This window comes from Sorghum bicolor, chromosome 2 (genome assembly GCF_000003195.3).
Source record: "Sorghum bicolor cultivar BTx623 chromosome 2, Sorghum_bicolor_NCBIv3, whole genome shotgun sequence".
Classification (NCBI taxonomy): Eukaryota; Viridiplantae; Streptophyta; class Magnoliopsida; order Poales; family Poaceae; genus Sorghum; species Sorghum bicolor.
In genome coordinates, this window is record NC_012871.2 from 60,530,386 (window position 1) to 60,550,129 (window position 19,744).

Below are 19,744 nucleotides of genomic sequence, written 5' to 3' on the forward strand. Positions count from 1 at the left end.
AGATCCGCCGCGGCAGCCTGGAGCTCCTGGTAGGAGTGGGATGGTTCTTCTTCTTCGTGCATGTCGACGTCCTGGCCCTGCTGGTGACCTCGCGGGCGCGTCGGGGCATGGCGTGGCAGTGGTATATTGCCGCCTACCAGGTGACGGTGAACGTTCGTGTTGGCCTGGGCGGCGCCGGCAACGTCGTCGTCGAAGACGGGCGGTCCTGCTGGGAAGTGATGAGTGACGGCCTGTGATCCCGCCGGCGCGGCGTGGACGGCCGCCGGTCCTTCAGCGCGGGGCGGCGGCACCAGGTCCCAGACCTCCACATCCGCCAGCTCCTCCATCTGCAAGGCGTGCGCGAAGGCCTCGCCGACGGCGATGGAATCGACAAAGGAATCAAACTGATGATCTGCGCCACCAGCCGCCTCCATGACCTCCTCCTGCACGGGAAGCTTCTGCGTGCGCTCCTCCGCGACGTCCCCGGCGGCGGCGGCGGCGGCGTCCTCTTCCGACTGATGCTGGTGACCGTGGTGGGGTTTTCCTCGTTCCATTGTAGATTCTCGAGATTATTACAGATTGGGGTCGCCAGACGGCGGTAATAAGAGCACCCTGCGTCAAAATAGGAAGGCTGGGACCGAGTTGTAAGGTGTCACGACTCACGAGTGGATCGGCTAGTAGAAGTTTAGACTTGTTCCAACTCATCTTTTTTTTTCGAAAACGAGCACTTGGACTGTGTTGCTTTAAAAAACGAAAGAGTTTGTTACACGGCTTGCTAGCAGTTAGGCGAGATGCCAATCTCAAGCAAACAAAACACACAAACAGAGAGCACCGGCTAAAACAGTGAAGCTTCGAGTGGCGTGCTAAGGGAACAAACTATTTGTGCTACTCGGGGCGATGTTCACTAAGCTGAAGCTATCAAAAAAAGAGGAGCGAGCTTAGAGAACCCCGCAGCAATCCAGCTCTCGCCCTCAGTCCAGATCCAATGCAGAACGTGTGTTGCCGTTGCACATACTCCGTCGAACGTCCGTCGGTTCCGTTCCTTCCATAGTTCCCATGAAACTAGAAGGATGAGCGAATCAAAACCCCGCGTGAAGGCTCTTAGGACCTGCTTCCTGGCCTCGAGCCACCAGTCGACCAGCGTGTCGGACGGCGATGGCGCGGTGTGCTAAAGTCCTATCGTGCTGAGGATGCGGTACCATATCTCCCGCGTGAAGACGCATGCGGCAAGAAGGTGATCGCACGTCTCGTCCTCCTGGCCGCACAGGAGGCAGTCCTCATGCTGCTGAAGACCGTGCCTTCATCTTCATTCCGTCGTCCACAGTCTCTTTCGTAGCGCCAACCAGAAGAAGAATTGTACTTTGGGGGGAGGGGGGGCAGCACGCTCGCCAAACCTCACGGGCTCCCGCGAGCCCCGTGGTCCCGTGGAAGAAAGCGCGGTAAGCAGTTGCCGCACCATACGTTCCGTCGGCGCTCCATCTCCAGATGAATTTGTCGTTCATCCCAGACTGTAGCTCAACCTCTTGCAGGGGATCCCGCAACATCAAGTAGTCGTCAATCGTTGCTGCCGTTCTAGCGCCCGTGATGTCGTGAGCCCATCGTCTGGCAGTCACGGAGTATGAGATGAGTATACTCCCGATCATAGATTGTAGAAAAAAGCATTATATTTCGTAGTTATTACGAAAACTCCTAATCGTTGCCGTCTTCTGTTTCTACGTACGGTAGAAGTTTCGAAGTTCTACTCTTCTTTTGGTCCACCAGCCAAGAAACCTCAAATGTATGTCTGAGTAAAAAAAAAACCTCAAATATTAATTGCCTCCTGGGCCCCAAGCCCGATGCGCGCCACACGCCCACACCTACATGTCTACCACCCTGTTCGCTGTTTACCCTGTTTATAAAACCCAAAACTTTACGTGATTTCCATCGCATCGAATCTTGCGGCATATGTATGAAATATTAAATATAAATAAAAAAATAACTAATTACACAGTTTATCTGTAAATCACGAGATGAATCTTTTAAGCTTACTCTATAATTAGACAATGTTTGACAAATAAAAATGAAAGTGCTACAGTGTCAAAATCTAAAAAGTTTTTGATCTAAACAAGGCCTTAGTTTCCAAAAGTTCTCCAAATTTTTTTAAGATTCTTCGTATGTCAAATTTTTAGATATATATATAGAACATTAAATATTAATTAAAAAATAACTAATTATATAGTCTGTAATCTACGATATGAATCTTTTAAATTCAGTTAGTCCATGGTTGGACAATAATTATCAAATACAAACGAAGTGCTACCGTAGCCAAATTCAAAAATTTTCACCAACTAAGAGCATCTTCAAGAGATCTCCCCAAAATATGATATTTATCAACTCCTAAATTAGTATGAGGAGAAAAAAAGAAGTTTTACATATTTCTATCCTAAAAATTTTTTCTCGGTATTTTTTCTACAACCCGGTCTTGTATTTTGTATCATGAACCCTCAATTTGTTTTTTATGCGTTTAAGCCCTTCCATTAAATTTTTCTCTCTTGTGTTTTTCTCAACTAAAACCTTGTCCTTCTTTCTACTTACTAGATGGGCCGAAAAACTCCAGATCGTCGCTCCTATGCCGCGCGCATATATGCGCTCCGGAGAAATTTTTGCGAGGTTAGAAAAAATAGGGAGGGAAGTTGCCAAACTATTGGAGAGAATTTTTTTTCAAAAAAATAAGGATGGAAAAGTCAGATAGCAAACTGTTGGAGATGCTCTAACTCACCGAACATATCTTGCTTGACATTTTTTTAGTTGTACGGTACAATGTAGATGCCTACAACACACATACACAGCGCACTGAACCGTGGACCATTGATCTACATGATTATTAGCACATATTACTTCATAATAATATAGGTAATATAAGAAATATATATTTATTTATATCTATTTTTAGTTTGAGAAATATGGAAAATATCTATCAAACAAATCAATATAAACAAATCTGATGTGCATGAGTCTGTAGTAATTTTCAAAAAAGCATTTTGATTTCGATTGTACGAAAATGGTTCTCTGTTTCAAACAAAGGCTACGTTAGTCAATACTAGGCCAGATACCAGAGTTGAGCAGCCACATGCGTAGCTGCCCGTCGAAGTGATGCTCCGTCTTCTCCTACAAGGATCTCAGATTCACACAGACTTTTCACGGAAGGAATAAAGGCAACCGAAGTATTTGCACGAGGCTTGCGGCCATGGAGAAGTACTTGAGAAACCCTTGTGTGCAAACGAAAACATATAAATGCATCTTGCATTCTTGCTCCTCCGAACCATGCTTCCTCGATCTAGCCGGTAAATGCTGCAGCAGCCACCAATGGATCATGGTGACGGTAGCAGCAGCAGCTGCTGGCGTGGCTGTCGCGACAAGGAGAGCAGCTATGGCCACTGTCCTCCTCCTCCTCCTCCTCCTCCTCTTCACTCAGCTAGATGCCTCTGCCTCTACCTGCTCCTCTCGCTGACCCTCCTGCTCGCCGTCGCCGCCGCGCTGCTCGCCGTCTTCGTGACGAGGCTCAAGAAGCCGGCCTTCTACCTGCAGTCCATCCAGATGGACAGGTCCTTCAGCCTGACGACGACGTCGTCGAACCGCAGCGCGAACGGGACGGCGGCGGCGGCGGCGCCGCCGGCGTGCGCGGTGGCGTCGCTGGTGTTCGCGGCGCAGAACCTGAACGGGATCGGGATACGGTACGGCGCGACGGTGCTGGACGTGGCGTACGCGAACGAGTCCGTGGGCGCCATGGACGTGCCGGCGTTCTACCAGCCCCCGCGGAGCGCCAACGTGACGGTGCTCATGCACGCCCTGCTCGCGCAGCGGAACGTGACGCGGCTCCTCGTCAGCGAGCTGTCGGCGCAGAGGAGCTACATGGAGATCAGGGTCGCCGGCCGCATCGACGCCCGGACGCACATCATGAACTTCCCTCTTCCAAAAATTCAGGTTATTGACTCCACGCACACTCTTCTCTTTTGAGGTCCAGTTTGGTTTCACAAGTTAAAGTTTAGTTATATCGAATGTTTGGTCACATAAATAGAGTATTAAATATAGACTATTTACGAAACTAAAAACACTGCTAAAGAATAATTTGCGAGACGAATCTTTTGAGCCTAATTAGTCCATGATTGGACACTAGTTATTAAATAAAACGAAAATGTTACGGTATCTGTTAAACTTTGGTCTTGTTTAGTTCACCCCAAAAACCAAAAACTTTTCAAGATTCCTCATCACATTGAATCTTGCGGCACATGCATGGAGCACTAAATATAGACAAAAAAAACTAATTACACAGTTTATCTGTAAAATCACAAGATGAAACTTTTAAGCCTAGTTACTCCATGATTAGACAATGTTTATCAAATAAAAATGAAAGTGCTACAGTTCCGAAAACCAAAAAGTTTTCGAAACTAAACAAGGCCTTTAACAACCCAATCAAACACCCCCATTGTTTGGTTGTTGGCAATTAGTGTTCAATTATAGACTAAGTAGAATTAAAAAATTCGTCTCACAAATTACTCTCTAGTTGTGTTTTTAGTTTCATAAATAGTCTATATTTAGTACTCCATACATATGTCTAAACATTCGATGTGACGAAAGTTAAACTTTACCGGGAGCAACCAAACGTAGTGATTTCCAAAAAAAAAGAACAAAAATAATGTCTTGTACTCTTGTGCTTACATGTTAGTACATCTGAAGTTCTTTGCTTGTTTTCTGAAATTTGGCCTTATTTTTTTATTTCAGTTTTCGCTGGATTGTAGATTTGGAACTAACTACACCGACATTGTGCTACGGGAAGCAATCGAGCCCGTGATGACACGCAAGGTATTTTTGCCTGCAGCATAATGTTTTGTGGTATTGTTCACACGCGCATGCTTCTGTCACACGATTGATCTGAAATTTAGTAGCGCGGTAATTCCTTCTGCAGGCTCTCCTCGTACCTTCACTGCCCCATCTCTCGCAAAAGTGCTCTATCAAGATTAACATGAAGCCAAGACGAGTAAAGGGAACAAGTCTTGATGATTTAGGTTGCTGATATTGTTAATGCCTCACAGATTCTTTTTACGTCTATGATATTTTTTTAGCTTAGGGGTAGAAGAATTCTTTTCAGTGTTTCATCAAGATGTAAATACACGTGATTTGGTCAACTATAACTGTTTATTTCCATCTACTACAATTAATATTTCCCTTCAGTCAGAATTACTTGTCATTAGAAGTAAATATCGTTTTACCTTCAAAGCACTGAACAAGCCTGAAGATTGTGAGTCCTTTCTGAAAAAAGATATCTAGAATTCTACTGAAATTTGAGCAGCCGAGTATTAGGCCAGTCTCAGTGGGAATTTCACCAATATGTCATGCACATTTATTAGAGCGTCATGTCAGTAAAACTGCACTTTTTGCATGAAACGAAGAGGAGAGAGAATAAAGTAGTTTCACCATAGTGAAACCCCACGGGCGTTGTTTTCCACGCGGTGAAACGGGATGAAATCTCCACTGAGGGCCAAATCGTTTCACCATCTTGCATGTGATCCAATCATTTTGCAGCAATTAAATACTTTGCTAGCCTTAGAAACAACAAAGTGAAATGCTTCATTGCTGAAGTTATTTTATAAATGATTTCATTTCAATCTTGATGATGTGTTGGTATGTAAAATCGTGCAGTGACAGTGTCCATTGAGACTGACCTTATTGTGCGTGCTTCACACGAGGTGAAGAAAAGCACACCCACAATAAGTCAATAATGAACAATGGGCACTGCAATATTCAACGGATTACTTGGATGATCCAATTTAAAATGGGCAAAAGAGTTTCCGATGAATATGAGTAAAGAACTGGCCTCAAAAGAGGGTTACAACTACAATAGCTTGGACAACTCCGTCAATAACAAACCACTCATAGCACTAGGCATAGCCACAAGAACAAAAACAAAAAAGAAGATATCATCTAACGAAAAGGCGAATAAATCCCTGCCAATAAGTCCCAAAAGGCATGTTGGGGAACTGACCTTCGAACATTACCCCAACTCTCATCGTATCACTCTAATATCTTCGTTTTAGAGCCTACATGCAGGCAACTCCTGTAAGGACAAGGCGGAGCCTAGCAAGTCAAGAGGAGCAGCTCCTGGGAGGTGAAGGTCGCCCAATGGAGTTTCGCCTCGATTGCACGATGTGGGTGGGCTTGGGTGTTTGCCAGACTATAAGCATATTATGTAGAAATCGATATATTCCAGTCAAATGTACCTAAATGCCCCTAGTGGGTGTTTTTCGGTAAAGGGCACTATCAGGGGCCATTCGTATAATAACGGGCCACCATACTATCCAGCTCGCTCTATAAATAAAACCCCCAAGGGGGCTATATATGTGATTGAGATTTACACGAACCCTTGCGTCGTCCGACTTGGACCTCCAGTGAGTTACCTTTTAGAAGGTTCGTGTTATGTGCATGTGGGCAACATTCAATATCCTTCAGGTTAGTTAGGTGCCATGCATGCTTATCCTCTAGATTGGATTATTTGGAGGTTAAGACAGATTAATTTGTTATGTTTGTGGCTTGCCTATTAAAGGGGTAACCATAATTTTATTTGGAATTGAGAAAGAATGAGGAAAGCTCATCTCTCTTGTTTGGTCGTGGGCAAAGGCCCCGGCTAACCCCCCTCTCTCTTCAACCCTTTTCTCCTTCACCCAAAGCAACGTGCTGGACCCCACCGGTCGGTGAGGGAATCCGTGGGCCCGGTATATGCCACAACATCAAACTGCGGGAGCTTTACGCTCGAAAAGCCGCGAGCCTTCGTTCGTCCCCGTCGACGTCGCCCCCTTTTTTTTTTTCCATTCCCCGATCCCCTCCGCGTCTTCCTCCACCACACCACCGCTACCGGCTTCCCTCGCCGCCGCCCGCGTTCCCACTCCCAAGGCTTGTCCCCGTGGCGTCTCGCCACAGCCGCCGCTGATGCAACTCGCCTCCCGCCCCCCTCCTCCGTCGCATCTCCCTCGCCGTGGCGCCGCGCCCACCCCGACCCCGTTCCTCCTCGTCCTCCGGAGGCGCCAGCGGAGGCGGCGCCACCACCACCACCGCCCGTACCGCCTCGCCGCCCCGTGCGCCTCTCTCTCGGACCTCCTCGCCAGCCTCCCCTCCTCCCTCGCGCTCGTAGGCCCCGCCGCGCTCGCGGCCGCGGCCGCGGTCGCCACCTCCTTCTCCTCCTGGTCCTCCTCCTCGTCGTCCCAGACCAGCCTCCCGCCGCCGTCCCAGGAATCCGAGGACTACGACGCGTGCGGGGATGTCGCGGGCGAGTGGGTTCTCTTCACCAGCCCGACGCCATTCAACCGCTGCGTGCTGCTGCGCTGCCCGTCCGTGTCTTTCGAGGACGGCGGCGTCCTGCTCGACGGCGTCAACGAGCGCCTGCTCACCGAGGAGCGGCACTACGTCAACCTGAGCAGGGGCTGCGTCCCCGTGGTGCGCGGCGGGGACGGTGCCTGCGATATGTCGTACCAGAGGATTTGCATCGCCCTGGAGGACGGTGGGGTGGTCGCACTCGATTGGCCTGATAATTTGGACTTGGACAAAGAGCATGGGCTGGATTCCACGGTGCTTATAGTGCCTGGCACGCACGAGGGGAGCATGGAGAGCAGCATCAAGGTGTTCGTGTTGGATGCACTGAAGAACGGGTACTTTCCTATCGTAATGAACCCCAGAGGGTGCGGCGGCTCCCCAGTCACTACCCCAAGGTGAAAGTTTCTGCTCTCTTGGGATGCTTATTTGTTGCGCACTTAATTTGAGGGCGTTAAGAGTAAATTCACAATTCACAAGGAGCTCCTTACTTAACAGAACTAGAAACTTGCAGTCACTTTTAGGTGCTCACTGCTTGTTGTATAGGAATTCACTTTAACATCTCAATACGTGTTCATTGCTTGAATTGCTTTACCTAAATTGTGATTGTTCGCCCTCAATGCCAGGCGTTACTAATGTATATGTTCAGTTTAAAACTTTAAACTAATATGCCACATATATGCTATTATAACTTCTGTCCATTATGAAGATGTCTTAAATAAAGTTCAGACGAAATATTGCTTGTTCAACCTAGCAATTGTGATCGCTTTAATGCAACAAAAAAATAATTGGAAAAGTCCACTGTACAGATTGATGCCGATGGAGTACCATGACTAATTCAGATAATAATTGTACATGTTTCTGACACTGAAAACTCTAACAACATGGGAACACCATGGATCCATTATTGTCAGTCATGCACTCCAAAACTGTTGTATTAATGCACCCATCATATTATTTACTCTGTTCCAAATTATAGGTTAATTTAGCTTTTTCTTAAGTCAAACTTTTCTAATTTTGACAATTTTAGAAAATATATTAACATCTACAAGTTCAAATAAATGCAATACCAACTACCAAACATATTTCATGGAGGATTTAATGAAACAAACTTGATGTTGTAGATGTTGATGCATCTTTCTGTAAACTTGGTCAAAGATAAGTTTGACTTAGGAAAAACTAAAGTGACCTCTCATTCGGAACCTATGGAGTACTTCATTGCATTTGCATACCTTTTGATGTTTGTACATAAGTTTTGAGGTGTGGCAGTGATGGATATCTGTTCGAAATTGTAGGGCTTCTAAACTACCTGCTTATGTAGGTTATTTACAGCAGCTGACAGTGATGATATCTGCACAGCGGTACAGTTTATAAACAGCAAGAGACCTTGGACAACACTAATGGGTGTTGGATGGGGCTATGGGGCAAATATGCTTACAAAGTACCTCGTGGAAGTTGGAGAGTCTACTCCTCTTACTGCTGCTGTTTGTATTGACAACCCTTTTGATCTAGAAGAAGCAACAAGATCATTTCCTCATCATATAGCTCTTGATGAAAAGCTCACAACTGGCTTGGTTGATATTCTGCGTGCTAATAAGGTTTGATCCCCACTGCTCTCCGAGAAAAACTGTAACCCCTCTGCTATGTGTGTCATGTGTTCATATGCTGACAATGTCACATGTCAGCATTTGCATATATCAGTCCACCTAACTAGCAATAGGTCATTTTAGGAAGTAGCTGTACTAGTACAGTAGTGCTTCACTGAAGCTTAGGATCTGTATAAGTTTAGCTACTCTACCAACCAGTTGCTCTTGTGATCTCTATAATTCATGGCATTGTCACAAGTTTCTTTAGCCTTTTCCCTGTAAGTGCATTGCCAAACAGCTGATGACGTATTCTTTCAGGAACTCTTTCAAGGTAAAGCTAAAAATTTCAATGTTCAAAAGGCTTTGTCGGCCAGTTGTTTGAGGGACTTCGATGGAGCTATATCCATGGTTTCACATGGGTTTGATACTCTTCATGAATTCTATGCTGAAATTAGCACAAGGCTGTCAGTTGCCCATGTGAAAATACCTCTACTTTTTATACAGGTGCAGTTTTTGACGATATAAGCAATACTAGAGCTTAGCTAACTTGTTATTTGTGTATTGTAGCAATTCCATTGTCTGGATATCAAAAGTTAATGAGTGTTAACAACATTATGAAAGTTAGTGCATGCATTGTGAACACCGTCTTTCTATTATCTAATTTGAATATATGCTGTACTGCAGAGTGATGATGGGACTGTGCCGCTTCTTGCAGTGCCCCGCAGTTCAATATCAGAAAATCCTTTCACAAGCCTTCTCCTTTGTTCTGGTGTCCACTCCACTATCTTCACGTTTCAGAGATATGCTGTGTTATGGTGCCAGAATCTTGCCTTAGAGGTAAAATCTTTTTTCTATTTATTTTCTCTAGGACCCTGATGGAAGCATTCTTATACCACTTGAAGCATTAGACATGTATATTTTCATTTTCTTAACAAGATTTCTTCACAGAAACACCAGTAACTAATTTGTAGAAGTATTCCTTCCAAAAATAGATAATTTGTTCAAGAATACAGAAGATTGATGCACACCTAAGACCTTTTTTTTTTCATGACCACTGTAAGCAAAAAATACTTAACCTTGTCACTTGCAGTGTCCCATGGATTTAATATTTTATCGATCTCGCATGTATGTGCTTCTTCCATTATGTGTATTTTAAGCTGGTGTACTAAATTCAAAATTATTACTTGTTATTTTCATTTATTATATGCAGTGGTTATCAGCGGTCGAGTTTGCTCTTCTGAAGGGTCGCCATCCGCTCATCAAAGATGTGGACATCACAATTAACCCATCCAGAGGTATAGCATTTGTTGAACCTCAAGTGAATGAGAGGAAACCTCGAAAAGGAAATAGTTCTCGTCAGCATTCTGAACTTATTTTGTATAATAATGTTCCACATGGAATAAATGGACTGCTAGTTGATTCTGCAAAGAAGTACTCTGATGCTCAAAACAAAGATGATGGGCAGTTGGAAAATAATGGTGACATAGGAACTGTAGCCAAAGATCTGGAAGAAGAGTTAGAAGAGAGTTCTGAAGATGTTGAGAAAGGTCAGGTACTACAATCAGCAAGTCTTGTGATGAATATGCTAGATGCTACGATGCCTGGTACTCTCAATGATGATCAGAAGAAGAAGGTATGCAGGCATATTAAATTGGTAAAATTGATACTACAGCACCCAAAGTTCCTGACTTAAGCAAACTAGCAGCGAATGGTTTCGGCACACTTTAATAGCACAAAGTTAAAATGTTAATTTCTTTTAGCACTTTGTCAACCACTAGTACTGTTTTCACATTTTTTTTCTTTTTTAATTCACAATGAGAAGTACCAGAATGCCCATAATCCTTTTCTGCTACTGCTATTTTTCCTATTTCTCAGTTCTACTCATGTCTGCTCATAGACAATGAGACAAAGGTGACTGAGCAGCTCTTCCGTGCCAGGCCCATGTCTCCTGTAGGTCGCCAAGCAGCTTGTTTTCTCTTTCACGAGGTCCCTGGTGGCCTTCTGCTGGGGTGGCACTTGCGCCCAGGCGCCCAGCAGGTGGTGTGGCCTGCAGAGCAAATTGCACCGCCTCCCTTGCCCTCCTTCCTCCCTGTCATCCAGCAGGCCTTGTGGTCCACGTGCAAGTGTCTGATTTGTTGGTCGGTGACGATGGCTACAGGCTCTTGCAGTATGTGTACTGTTCAATTGTGTGTACTGTTCAATTGGGCACAAGACTGAGAGGTGTCGATAACAAGCAATGCCTTGTTAGGACTAGCCTTGTGGGTATTTTCGTCATGGATAACTGCAGTGGATGGAAAAGTTAGGCGTGCTAGGAATCTGAACATTGGAAACTTTAGGTGTGCTGAAGTCAGGAACTTTGGGTACTATAGAACATGTATATCAAGCTTCTTACAAGTTACTTTTTTGTTTCTTGTTATAAGGTTCTGGTAGCTGTGGAGCAAGGGGAGACTCTTGCGAAAGCTCTAGAAGAAGCTGTACCTGAAGATGTGCGTGGAAAACTTACAGCTTCTGTAACTGAAATTTTAAATTCCAAACGGGAAACTTTCAGTTTAGATGCATTGAATCGACTTGGCTGGAACAATGTAAGACCAACCACCACCAAGACATTGGCCCAGGAAAAGCTCAAAGATTCAGATCATGAAAGTGGGCTTAAGGATGCTAAGATGGCTGATCAGAACAGGATTTCTGCAACCATGTCTGAGGGGGATCGGAAAGACATTAATATGACAAATAATGATAAACCTGGAGAAAGCATCGAATCATCAGAAGGAAAGCCTTCTCAAACTTCTGAACCTGTTGGAACTGCGACAGAAATTGGAAGTGAACAACCTTACAAATCAGATAAAGCTAACTATGGAACCAATGATAACAGTGAAGTGCAGCATATAACCCAACAAGACAATGGAACAACTCCAATGCAAGTTTCTGATGATCAGTCAGTGGCCAACTCTAACGGGGCTTCTAAAGAAGGGGAGCAATCAACAGATGCTACAACAGACCAGAATCTACAATCTAACGCAACAGAAAAGGAAGGTGACACAATTGGCACAGGTGAAGATAAGGCTGCTCATAATGTGAATGATCAAAGCACGCAAGTCTCTAAAACAGAAGGATCGAAACCTTCGCCTATTACTGTGACCCAGGCATTAGATGCATTAACTGGGTTTGATGACTCGACTCAAATGGCTGTCAACAGTGTATTTGGAGTTCTTGAAAATATGATTGATCAGATTCAGAAACAACAGGATTCTGAGAATGCTGAAAATTCTGATGGAAATGATGATGGCACTTCTGCGGATGAGACAGAATCTCATGTAAAGGAGAATGCAGAGAAAGCGTCAAGTGGAGAAGAAATAAACCAATCCTCTAAACAACCAGAAGGTAGCAGTCCTGGAAAAAGTGATTCAATCATGTCTAAAGATGATTGTGATTTTGGTGAGGGAAATCCCAATTTAAGCATTGTTTCATCTGGTAGGGGGAAAATGAGATATTACCGAGGAAACAAAGTTGGCAATCATGTGGATGCTGATGGTATCAAGCAGGTCGATGGCTTGCCTGACTATTTATTAGATATAGCTGTCGACTCTTACTTGAAGGCGCAGTATGCAATGTACCTTCATGAATTTCTTTACACACAATTGCAACTCAAAATACCGGAGTCTAATTCAGCAACTGATCTTTTTCTTGATCCACAAGAGGGTAAATGGAAAATTGCAGACCAGATGCACAATGCGCAAAATGACATTTCTGAATCCTCACAAGAGTCATCTAAGATGGACAAAGCTGTTCAGACACCCTACTTTATACCAAGAAAAATTCCAGACTTTACATACAAGTCAAATAAATGGAATAATACAGTAGCAACCAGGTCAATACCTGGTAATGATTTGAGAGAGGCACTTACATGCTTTGTTAGAGATGAACTATCAAGTGCCCTTAAAATTGAAGTTGGGCGCAAAATAGGAATAACAGATACTAAGCAACTTGAAAGAAGTCTTGCAAATGATGTAGAACAGATTGCTGCAGAAGTTTCTAAAACTGTTGTCCTTGACTGTGAGTTTTATTCAGTGACACGTGGGCAAAGAAGTCCAACAACTGTCAAGTTTGGTTCAACACATGGAACAAATGTTGTTGAAGCTGTATCAACCGCAGTTCAGAAATCTCAGCATCTGAGGAACATCCTTCCTGTCGGTGTTATAGTTGGTGTAACTTTGGCATGTTTGAGAAATTGCTTCCATTTTGGTGTCTCTAATCATGGTGATCATATGAAAGCGACTATGAAGTCAGATATTTTGGGTGAGGAAGTTATTGTTCAGGATAGCAGCAAAGAGAATGTTCAGGATAGTGGAAAAGCAAATACAGACGATAATAATATTGCCAGTGGGGACAACCAGCAGGAGATGACAAAGCCACAGGGTCAAGATATGATGGTGGGGGCTGTGACGGCTGCCCTAGGTGCTTCTGCTTTGGTAGCACATAATCAAGTAAGTAAACTAATATCCCAAGTTCATTTTCTTGTCTATCATTTCCTTTGGACTTGTTACTCTATAGTCTATATAATATTACTATATTTGTTTCCCAAACTCCTCTCGTCATGTTTAAGGTTGAGGACTCCATTGGAATGGAGGACAAACATAGGAATTTTTGAAGGGTCCAAATCCTATAGGAAAAAAAAAATCCTATGAAGCCCTTTTGAACAAAGGAATGTTTTCCACCAATTCCTTTGAAATTCCTATGGATTGGGTCATTCCAAAGGAATTTTGGAGGAAACTAAACATGAGCTCCAACCTCATTGTTTTGTTTCCTATGGTTTTCCTACATTGCTTCCAAAGACATATTCTTCATGTAGGATTTGAAGTGTTAGTGCATTTCATTCCTATGTTCTTCCTATTCCTATATTTTATAAATCCTTTGTTCCAAAGGGGGCCTAACTGGATGAGATTAATAAAACATGTTTCATGATTTTCTTTTCAGTATTTGATTCCTTTAGCACACAAAACACAGATGATGGTCTCAACCTAGTTTTTCCTTGTCGAACTGAAAGTTTAGTGGAGTATCAAGTAGTGGTTCTCATTCTTATAAGACATGCATAGCTCTTTTCCTTGATATACTGCATTAGAGGAGTGGTACATTTTTTTATTGAGGCAAATTTTACTATCAAACAAACGTGGTATTGACTATGTCACATCCAACCATTTGCCGTAGGACACCAGAACGATTATTTTATCCATTTCTCAGGTTTCAGGCGAGAGAAGGTTCAGAAATCCTTTTTGCCCTCAGGGTCCATATGTCAGTTATTCATCCTCTCCTGATCCTGGGCCAGCCCCTATTCACAGAGGGCCAGGTGGGCATGGCAAATCCACCACCTGCGCGTCGCGGACCTTGCCCTTGCCACCATCATCGACACCCATGAGCCCCTGGTATTCCATTGCCCACACCGCCTGTTGACTGCCTCATCCGATGCATCCTGTATCATCAGCCCACCTTCATGGCGGCCGCCTCTGTCTACTTCCGGTTTCTCGTGCTCCCAGCAGCGTGGTAGCATGGCTCCCGATGCTGTCCTCTTGTTTACCTGTACTAGCTCCGCCAGATCGGGTATCCCCGCGCAAGGCATCCTACCTCCATGACCTTGCCTGCAAGTTCGCCTTTAGGATCATCTCTGCCGCCGCCATTGTCAACATGGACGACCACTCCGTTGCCACCATGCTCACCAATGTCAAAGGCATCGGCACCTGGAGCATCCACATGTTCATGATCTTCTCCCTTGCACACCATGATGTAGTGCGAGTAGTGGTGTCCACAAAGACATGCCTCGCCTGTCACAGATGGATAAGTTGTGCAAATAGTGGTGCCCCCTAGTCAGTGGCGAAGCTAGAACAAATTAGAGAGTGGTGCACTTGCCTTGTGGGTGCATAGACTTGTGCTATAGGGGTGCATATATGGTGGAATTTTTTTTAAAAAAAACGTTGTTTTCACAAAAATTGGGTAGTGCATTTGCACCCACTAGGATATACCTAACTTCGCCCCTGCCCCTACTACTCAGTCAGGGCTTGGTACATGTGGCAGCTACGCAACATTGAGCCGGAGGGTGAGGAGAGGTGAGCAAATGGGGGCGCAGGTGCTTGTGGTGGTCCTCAGTTTAGTCAGGGGTTTGGGATGGGAGGGGGGTTGGGTGTGGCTGAAACGGATAGTTGGAGTGGCGGTGGCATGGGAGGGGACGAGGAAGAGGATGAATACAAGGGCAAAAAGGTCATATCCCCCACCCCTCTCTATGCAGATCTGAAATGAACAAAATAATCATTGCAGTGTCCTATGGCAAGTGTCTACGATTTGATAATGGTACCGGACAAATTTCAGCATTTTTTGGTGGGAACTAGCCAATACCACATTTGTTTCCATACAAAATTTGCCTTTATATCGGGCCATTCTTTCATAAAACATTCAACTTTCATATTTCAGCAAAATAAGGATGAAAATGGCAAGGATTTTGTTGAGATCGAAAGTGCCAAACATGAGGAAACTGCACAGGAAAAGAGCCAGAACAGTTTGATGAGCAGTTTTGCTGAGAAAGCCATGTCTGTTGCAGGGCCGGTAGTTCCCACAAAGGGTGATGGTGAGGTTGATCATGAAAGGTCTGTTATGTTACTATTGTTTCTTTCCTTTATCAGTACTCCTTTTCTTTTTTCCTTTTTCCTGTGAATATATTTATTAGACTTTCTGCAAGCAGGCTTGTTGCAGTTCTAGCTGAACTCGGACAAAAGGGTGGAATTTTGAGGTTCGTTGGAAAAATTGCTCTACTCTGGGGCGGGATTCGTGGTGCTATGAGCTTAACTGATAGGCTTATATCATTCTTACATATCAGCGAACAACCCTTATTTCAGAGGTTAGTCTCATGTTCTTATGCGCAAGAGAACAACAATTGAATAGAAAACAAGAACTTAATTGGCGTGTCTTGATCAGATGGTTTATGTTAGTAATTCATGAAATTTCTCATATATTTTGATGCACTGTGTATTTTTTGTGTATTTTTTGTTGGAATATAAGTGAATTGCCCACCTCTTCCCATCAGCTTAAGCTTTTGGGTTGAACTGGTTGGTGCATGCAACTCAATATGGTATCAGAGCCAAGTCTCGAGTTCGAATCCTGGTTAGCGCAATTAAATAAAATAATTGTTGCTCGCTCCTATTCCACGTTTGAGGCCTGAGGGAGCCTCCACGTGAGGGGGAGTGTTGGAATATAAGTGAATTGCCCACCTCTTCCCATCAGCTTAAGCTTTTGGGTTGAACTGGTGCATGCAACTCAATATTTTTTCTATTTTTGATTATTTGTGTTCTGTTTGTGTTGAGTTCAGGTTTGAGATGTTTATGTGTGGAAGTGATGGCGCATAATCAGTGTTTTTGGGTGTTCCCCTTGGGAAGTCTGACTGGGATGACTGATGTTTTGAACCCTATTCCTCCTTTTAATGGATGGAGAGATTCAATCCTCATCTCTTTCCAATAGATGTAGTTACATTTCATTTGTTCTCATTACTTTTTTCTATTTTAATTTTTATTGTCTCTTTATTTTCTTGAAAAATAGTATTTCTACCAAAAGCATATTGACTCTTTTTGTTGCTTCAGTTTCATTTTTCCTGTCCATCAGTGGCATACAACTAGAGATGACCGACTACAGACCGTGATGTTCCTCTTTAACATCTAGCAACTTAACCAAGCCAAAATAAAATTATAAAGATGCTTCAGTAGTCCTCACAAAATGCCAGATGTGGTGGCCCTGCTCTTTGTGTGTGTGTGTGTGTTTTGACCGCATGCCCTACTCTTGTGTTTCAGATACTAGCTTGAATTTTGATTTGAATTTTCTTTTTCTTTTTTTGTTTCAGTTTTTTTTCTGTAGTAGCTCCAGGATGTTGTCCTTTTTTCGTCATTTTTAACGAGTACTAAGAGAGGCTACCCTTTCTTTTTGGGTCAGTGAACAGCAGGCACATTTTTGAACCTCCATAGTTTCTTTTCTAAAGAAAGTGGCTGCAGGACCATTAATTTCACTGTTCTGGATAAGCAGTTAGGGTCTTGCATCTTTTTAAGCTATATGAAGCATTTGGGACGGTATCACTCAGTGGTTCATTATTGAGTGGTACTGTAGTAGTAGTAGTTACTTGAGCCATGGTTCATGTGTACAAGTTTGGCCCTTCCATGGATTAGTCAGTTGAAATTTCACCATTGTAGACATGTTATACCTTTTGTTGTTTCCTTTCTGTTCTTAGGCTGTCCTTAAAATGTTCCTTCTTTGCATTATAGGATTATGGGCTTTTCTTTAATGGTTCTCATCCTATGGTCCCCTGTTGTGATTCCTCTACTGCCAACACTTGTTCAAAGTTGGACAATAAGTGCTTCAACTGGGATTATTGGATATGCTTGCATTGTTGGATTGTATGTTTCTATTATGATACTTGTCATGCTGTGGGGCAAAAGGATACGTGGCTATGAGGATCCAGTTGAGCAATACGGGATGAATTTTTGGTCTGCATCTAGGGTATAAACTTATAATCTCATATCCACCTTACTTGGTATTTCTCAGAGAACTGAAGAGTGCTTGTTTATGTATATAGTATGTAATAGTTAATGTTTTATTGCAGCTGTGGGAATTTTTTCAAGGTTTGGCTGGAGGTGTAACAGTTGTAGGGTTGGTGCACTCAATAAGTATTCTACTTGGTTTTGCAACTTTTCGGACAGGGTTCTCTTCATCTTTAGCTAGACCCCTTGATCTTATCAAGTCTTCTAGTAATGTGTTTATGCTAGCTCTTCGAGGGCTTGCCACAGCTACTAGCATTGCTGTTGTGGAAGAAATGGTTTTCAGATCATGGCTTCCAGAGGAAATTGCTGTTGATCTTGGTTACTACAATGCCATTATGATATCTGGACTTGTGTTTTCTCTAATTCATCGGTACGTCAATTCTTGCCCACCATCACCTGTTTTCTCAGTGTTTTTAGGGCTTGTTTGGCTGCACTTCAATCCACCGCAATACATGTGGATTGGGGTGGATTAGAGTGCAGCCAAGCAAAGCCTTATTGGTACGTACTGTACATGTTTCATGCAACTGCTGGTAAATGCCAAGCTAACCATCACTAGACTTGGGAGATAATTTATTGCAGTGCTGAGTCTGAGTCTGATTTGTGTGTGTGAGAGTGGGTGGGGGGATGGGATCCAGAAAGGGGGATGTTGGATGCAGTGAACTCTATTTTTTCTGTGCGTACCTCATGGTACTATAAAACCAAGCATGATGTCACATCAATGAACTAACTAGTTGCCCTTTTTCAAAAGCTTCGAAAGATATGAAATATTCAGTTTTTGATGCCTATATATGATTTTATCCATGTTTTTTTTGGTATTCAAGCATGTTTCACTTTTGCAAAATAGTGACATCAATACAATTGGATGGCAGATCACTACCCTCGGTACCAGGTTTCTTGCTACTTTCTCTGGTGCTTTTTGGGCTTAAGCAGAGGACACAAGGAAAGCTTGCTGCACCCATTGGCCTGCGTTCTGGAATCATGACTGCCAGTTACTTAATACAAAGCAGCGGTGTTTTAACACCGAAACCCGAAACTCCGTTTTGGATGATTAGCACTTGCCGTCTGCATCCTTTTGATGGTGTTATCGGCTTAAGTATCTGCTCCTTGCTTGTTATCTTTTTCTTCCCTCAAAAGCCTGTTCAGAAGGATACATCTGTGTGATGAGGGTCAGTCGGTCAGAAGAGTAAAACACTAATGCTGGAGTGAGCTTCCAACAAGGATGAATCACCATGCACATATTTGTGCGATGAAGAGTTTTTCCTATGTACCATGTTAAAATGCAACTGATTATTCTGATGCACTGCAACTTGCTGGCTGCAAAGAGTATGTGCTCGGTTAGCTCCTTGCTCATCAGACTGAGGGCGCTGCTGAATGGAATGGCTTTTGGATCTGTAACTGGAGTATCCAGGCCATTTATTTATACTTGGCAAGTGTGTATACTATTCTATGCTGGATTATCCAAATGGGAATGGTTTCTTCCCTATGCCTACGTTGTAAGGTCTGTTCTTCAGACACAGCTGAAGTTTCATTTTTGCCATCCTATAAATCTCTAACTCCGTTCACTGTTACTATGAATGCAGGTGGGGGAGAACAAAGTGACCTAAGTTGTTGGATATGCCTAGGGAGAGGAACTAGTAGATGATAAGAGTTTGCACTTGACTTTGATCTATGATTTCTTCATACCGATTGACTTCGACCACATACCGTGCTTTTGTTCACGAGTCTTTGAACACAAGCACACCCAAATTTTGAGGTAGCAAATTTTGCCAACATATACTCTGTATATAAAGTAGTTCCAGTACAAGGACAGTGCTAGCTGATCAGGGGATGTCTCGTCGCTCCCCCGGTTCTATCATTGTTTCTGTATAGCTGTAAATAATTTAGTCCAATTGCATGACTGTAGAGCTGATTTTACTGAGGTTTACAAGGAAAATCGCCAGGCATTAAACCTGCAATGCTTTTGGCTAGGTTCTCATTCTGAAAGTCACGTCTTCCGTGTCAGCATGATCCTGTATAACCTCTGTTCGTACTTCATAATAATAATGCGCATCTCAGATCTGATTCGTCTGGGCAACTGTAAATTCTGTAATATTGCCAAGGAATATGATATATGAATGAGGAGATGTCGCTTCCAGTTAACGTGGGAATTTCAATAAAACTTTACAAGAACTGTACAGCTATTTCCTTCAGTTTTTTGCTGGAATTATACAAAGTAATAATTGTCTCGCAAAAAAAAAAGTAATAATTGCTTGGTTTGGATTTGAGAGCTGC

At 43.4% G+C, this 19,744-nt stretch overlaps 2 protein-coding genes across 5 annotated transcripts; both read left to right on the forward strand.

Annotated features, from left to right (window-relative positions):
• Nucleotides 3,307-5,179, forward strand: LOC8062734. The gene is made up of 3 exons (XM_002460212.2): nt 3,307-3,942; nt 4,741-4,821; nt 4,925-5,179. The coding sequence occupies exons 1-3, from the start codon at nt 3,307-3,309 to the stop codon at nt 5,030-5,032; spliced, it is 825 nt and encodes a 274-aa protein (XP_002460257.2). The 3' UTR covers nt 5,033-5,179.
• On the forward strand, nt 6,793-19,612 carry LOC8080980. 4 transcript variants are annotated; one of them, XM_021453650.1, is made up of 12 exons: nt 6,795-7,718; nt 8,642-8,918; nt 9,225-9,410; nt 9,591-9,743; nt 10,117-10,539; nt 11,327-13,390; nt 15,366-15,538; nt 15,634-15,789; nt 17,198-17,432; nt 17,536-17,843; nt 18,343-18,971; nt 19,054-19,612. In XM_021453650.1, the coding sequence occupies exons 1-11, from the start codon at nt 6,943-6,945 to the stop codon at nt 18,632-18,634; spliced, it is 5,043 nt and encodes a 1,680-aa protein (XP_021309325.1). In that variant the 5' UTR covers nt 6,795-6,942; the 3' UTR covers nt 18,635-18,971; nt 19,054-19,612. The 4 variants fall into 4 exon arrangements, with proteins under 4 accessions (XP_021309326.1, XP_021309325.1, XP_021309327.1 ...); XM_021453652.1 differs by having other exon boundaries at nt 7,583-7,718; nt 8,616-8,918; nt 19,054-19,529; XM_021453653.1 differs by having other exon boundaries at nt 7,596-7,718; nt 8,680-8,918; nt 19,054-19,529.

Coding starts and splice junctions, on each gene's coding strand:
- LOC8080980 (XM_021453650.1), top strand. CDS start 6,943: ATGCAACTCGCCTCCCGCCCCCCTCCTCCGTCGCATCTCCCTCGCCGT. Junction 15,539..15,633: donor GGTGAGGTTGATCATGAAAG/GTCTGTTATGTT, acceptor TTCTGCAAGCAG/GCTTGTTGCAGTTCTAGCTG. Junction 17,844..18,342: donor GTGTTTTCTCTAATTCATCG/GTACGTCAATTC, acceptor ATTGGATGGCAG/ATCACTACCCTCGGTACCAG.
- LOC8062734 (XM_002460212.2), top strand. CDS start 3,307: ATGCTGCAGCAGCCACCAATGGATCATGGTGACGGTAGCAGCAGCAGC. Junction 3,943..4,740: donor TCCCTCTTCCAAAAATTCAG/GTTATTGACTCC, acceptor TTTTTATTTCAG/TTTTCGCTGGATTGTAGATT. Junction 4,822..4,924: donor AGCCCGTGATGACACGCAAG/GTATTTTTGCCT, acceptor TTCCTTCTGCAG/GCTCTCCTCGTACCTTCACT.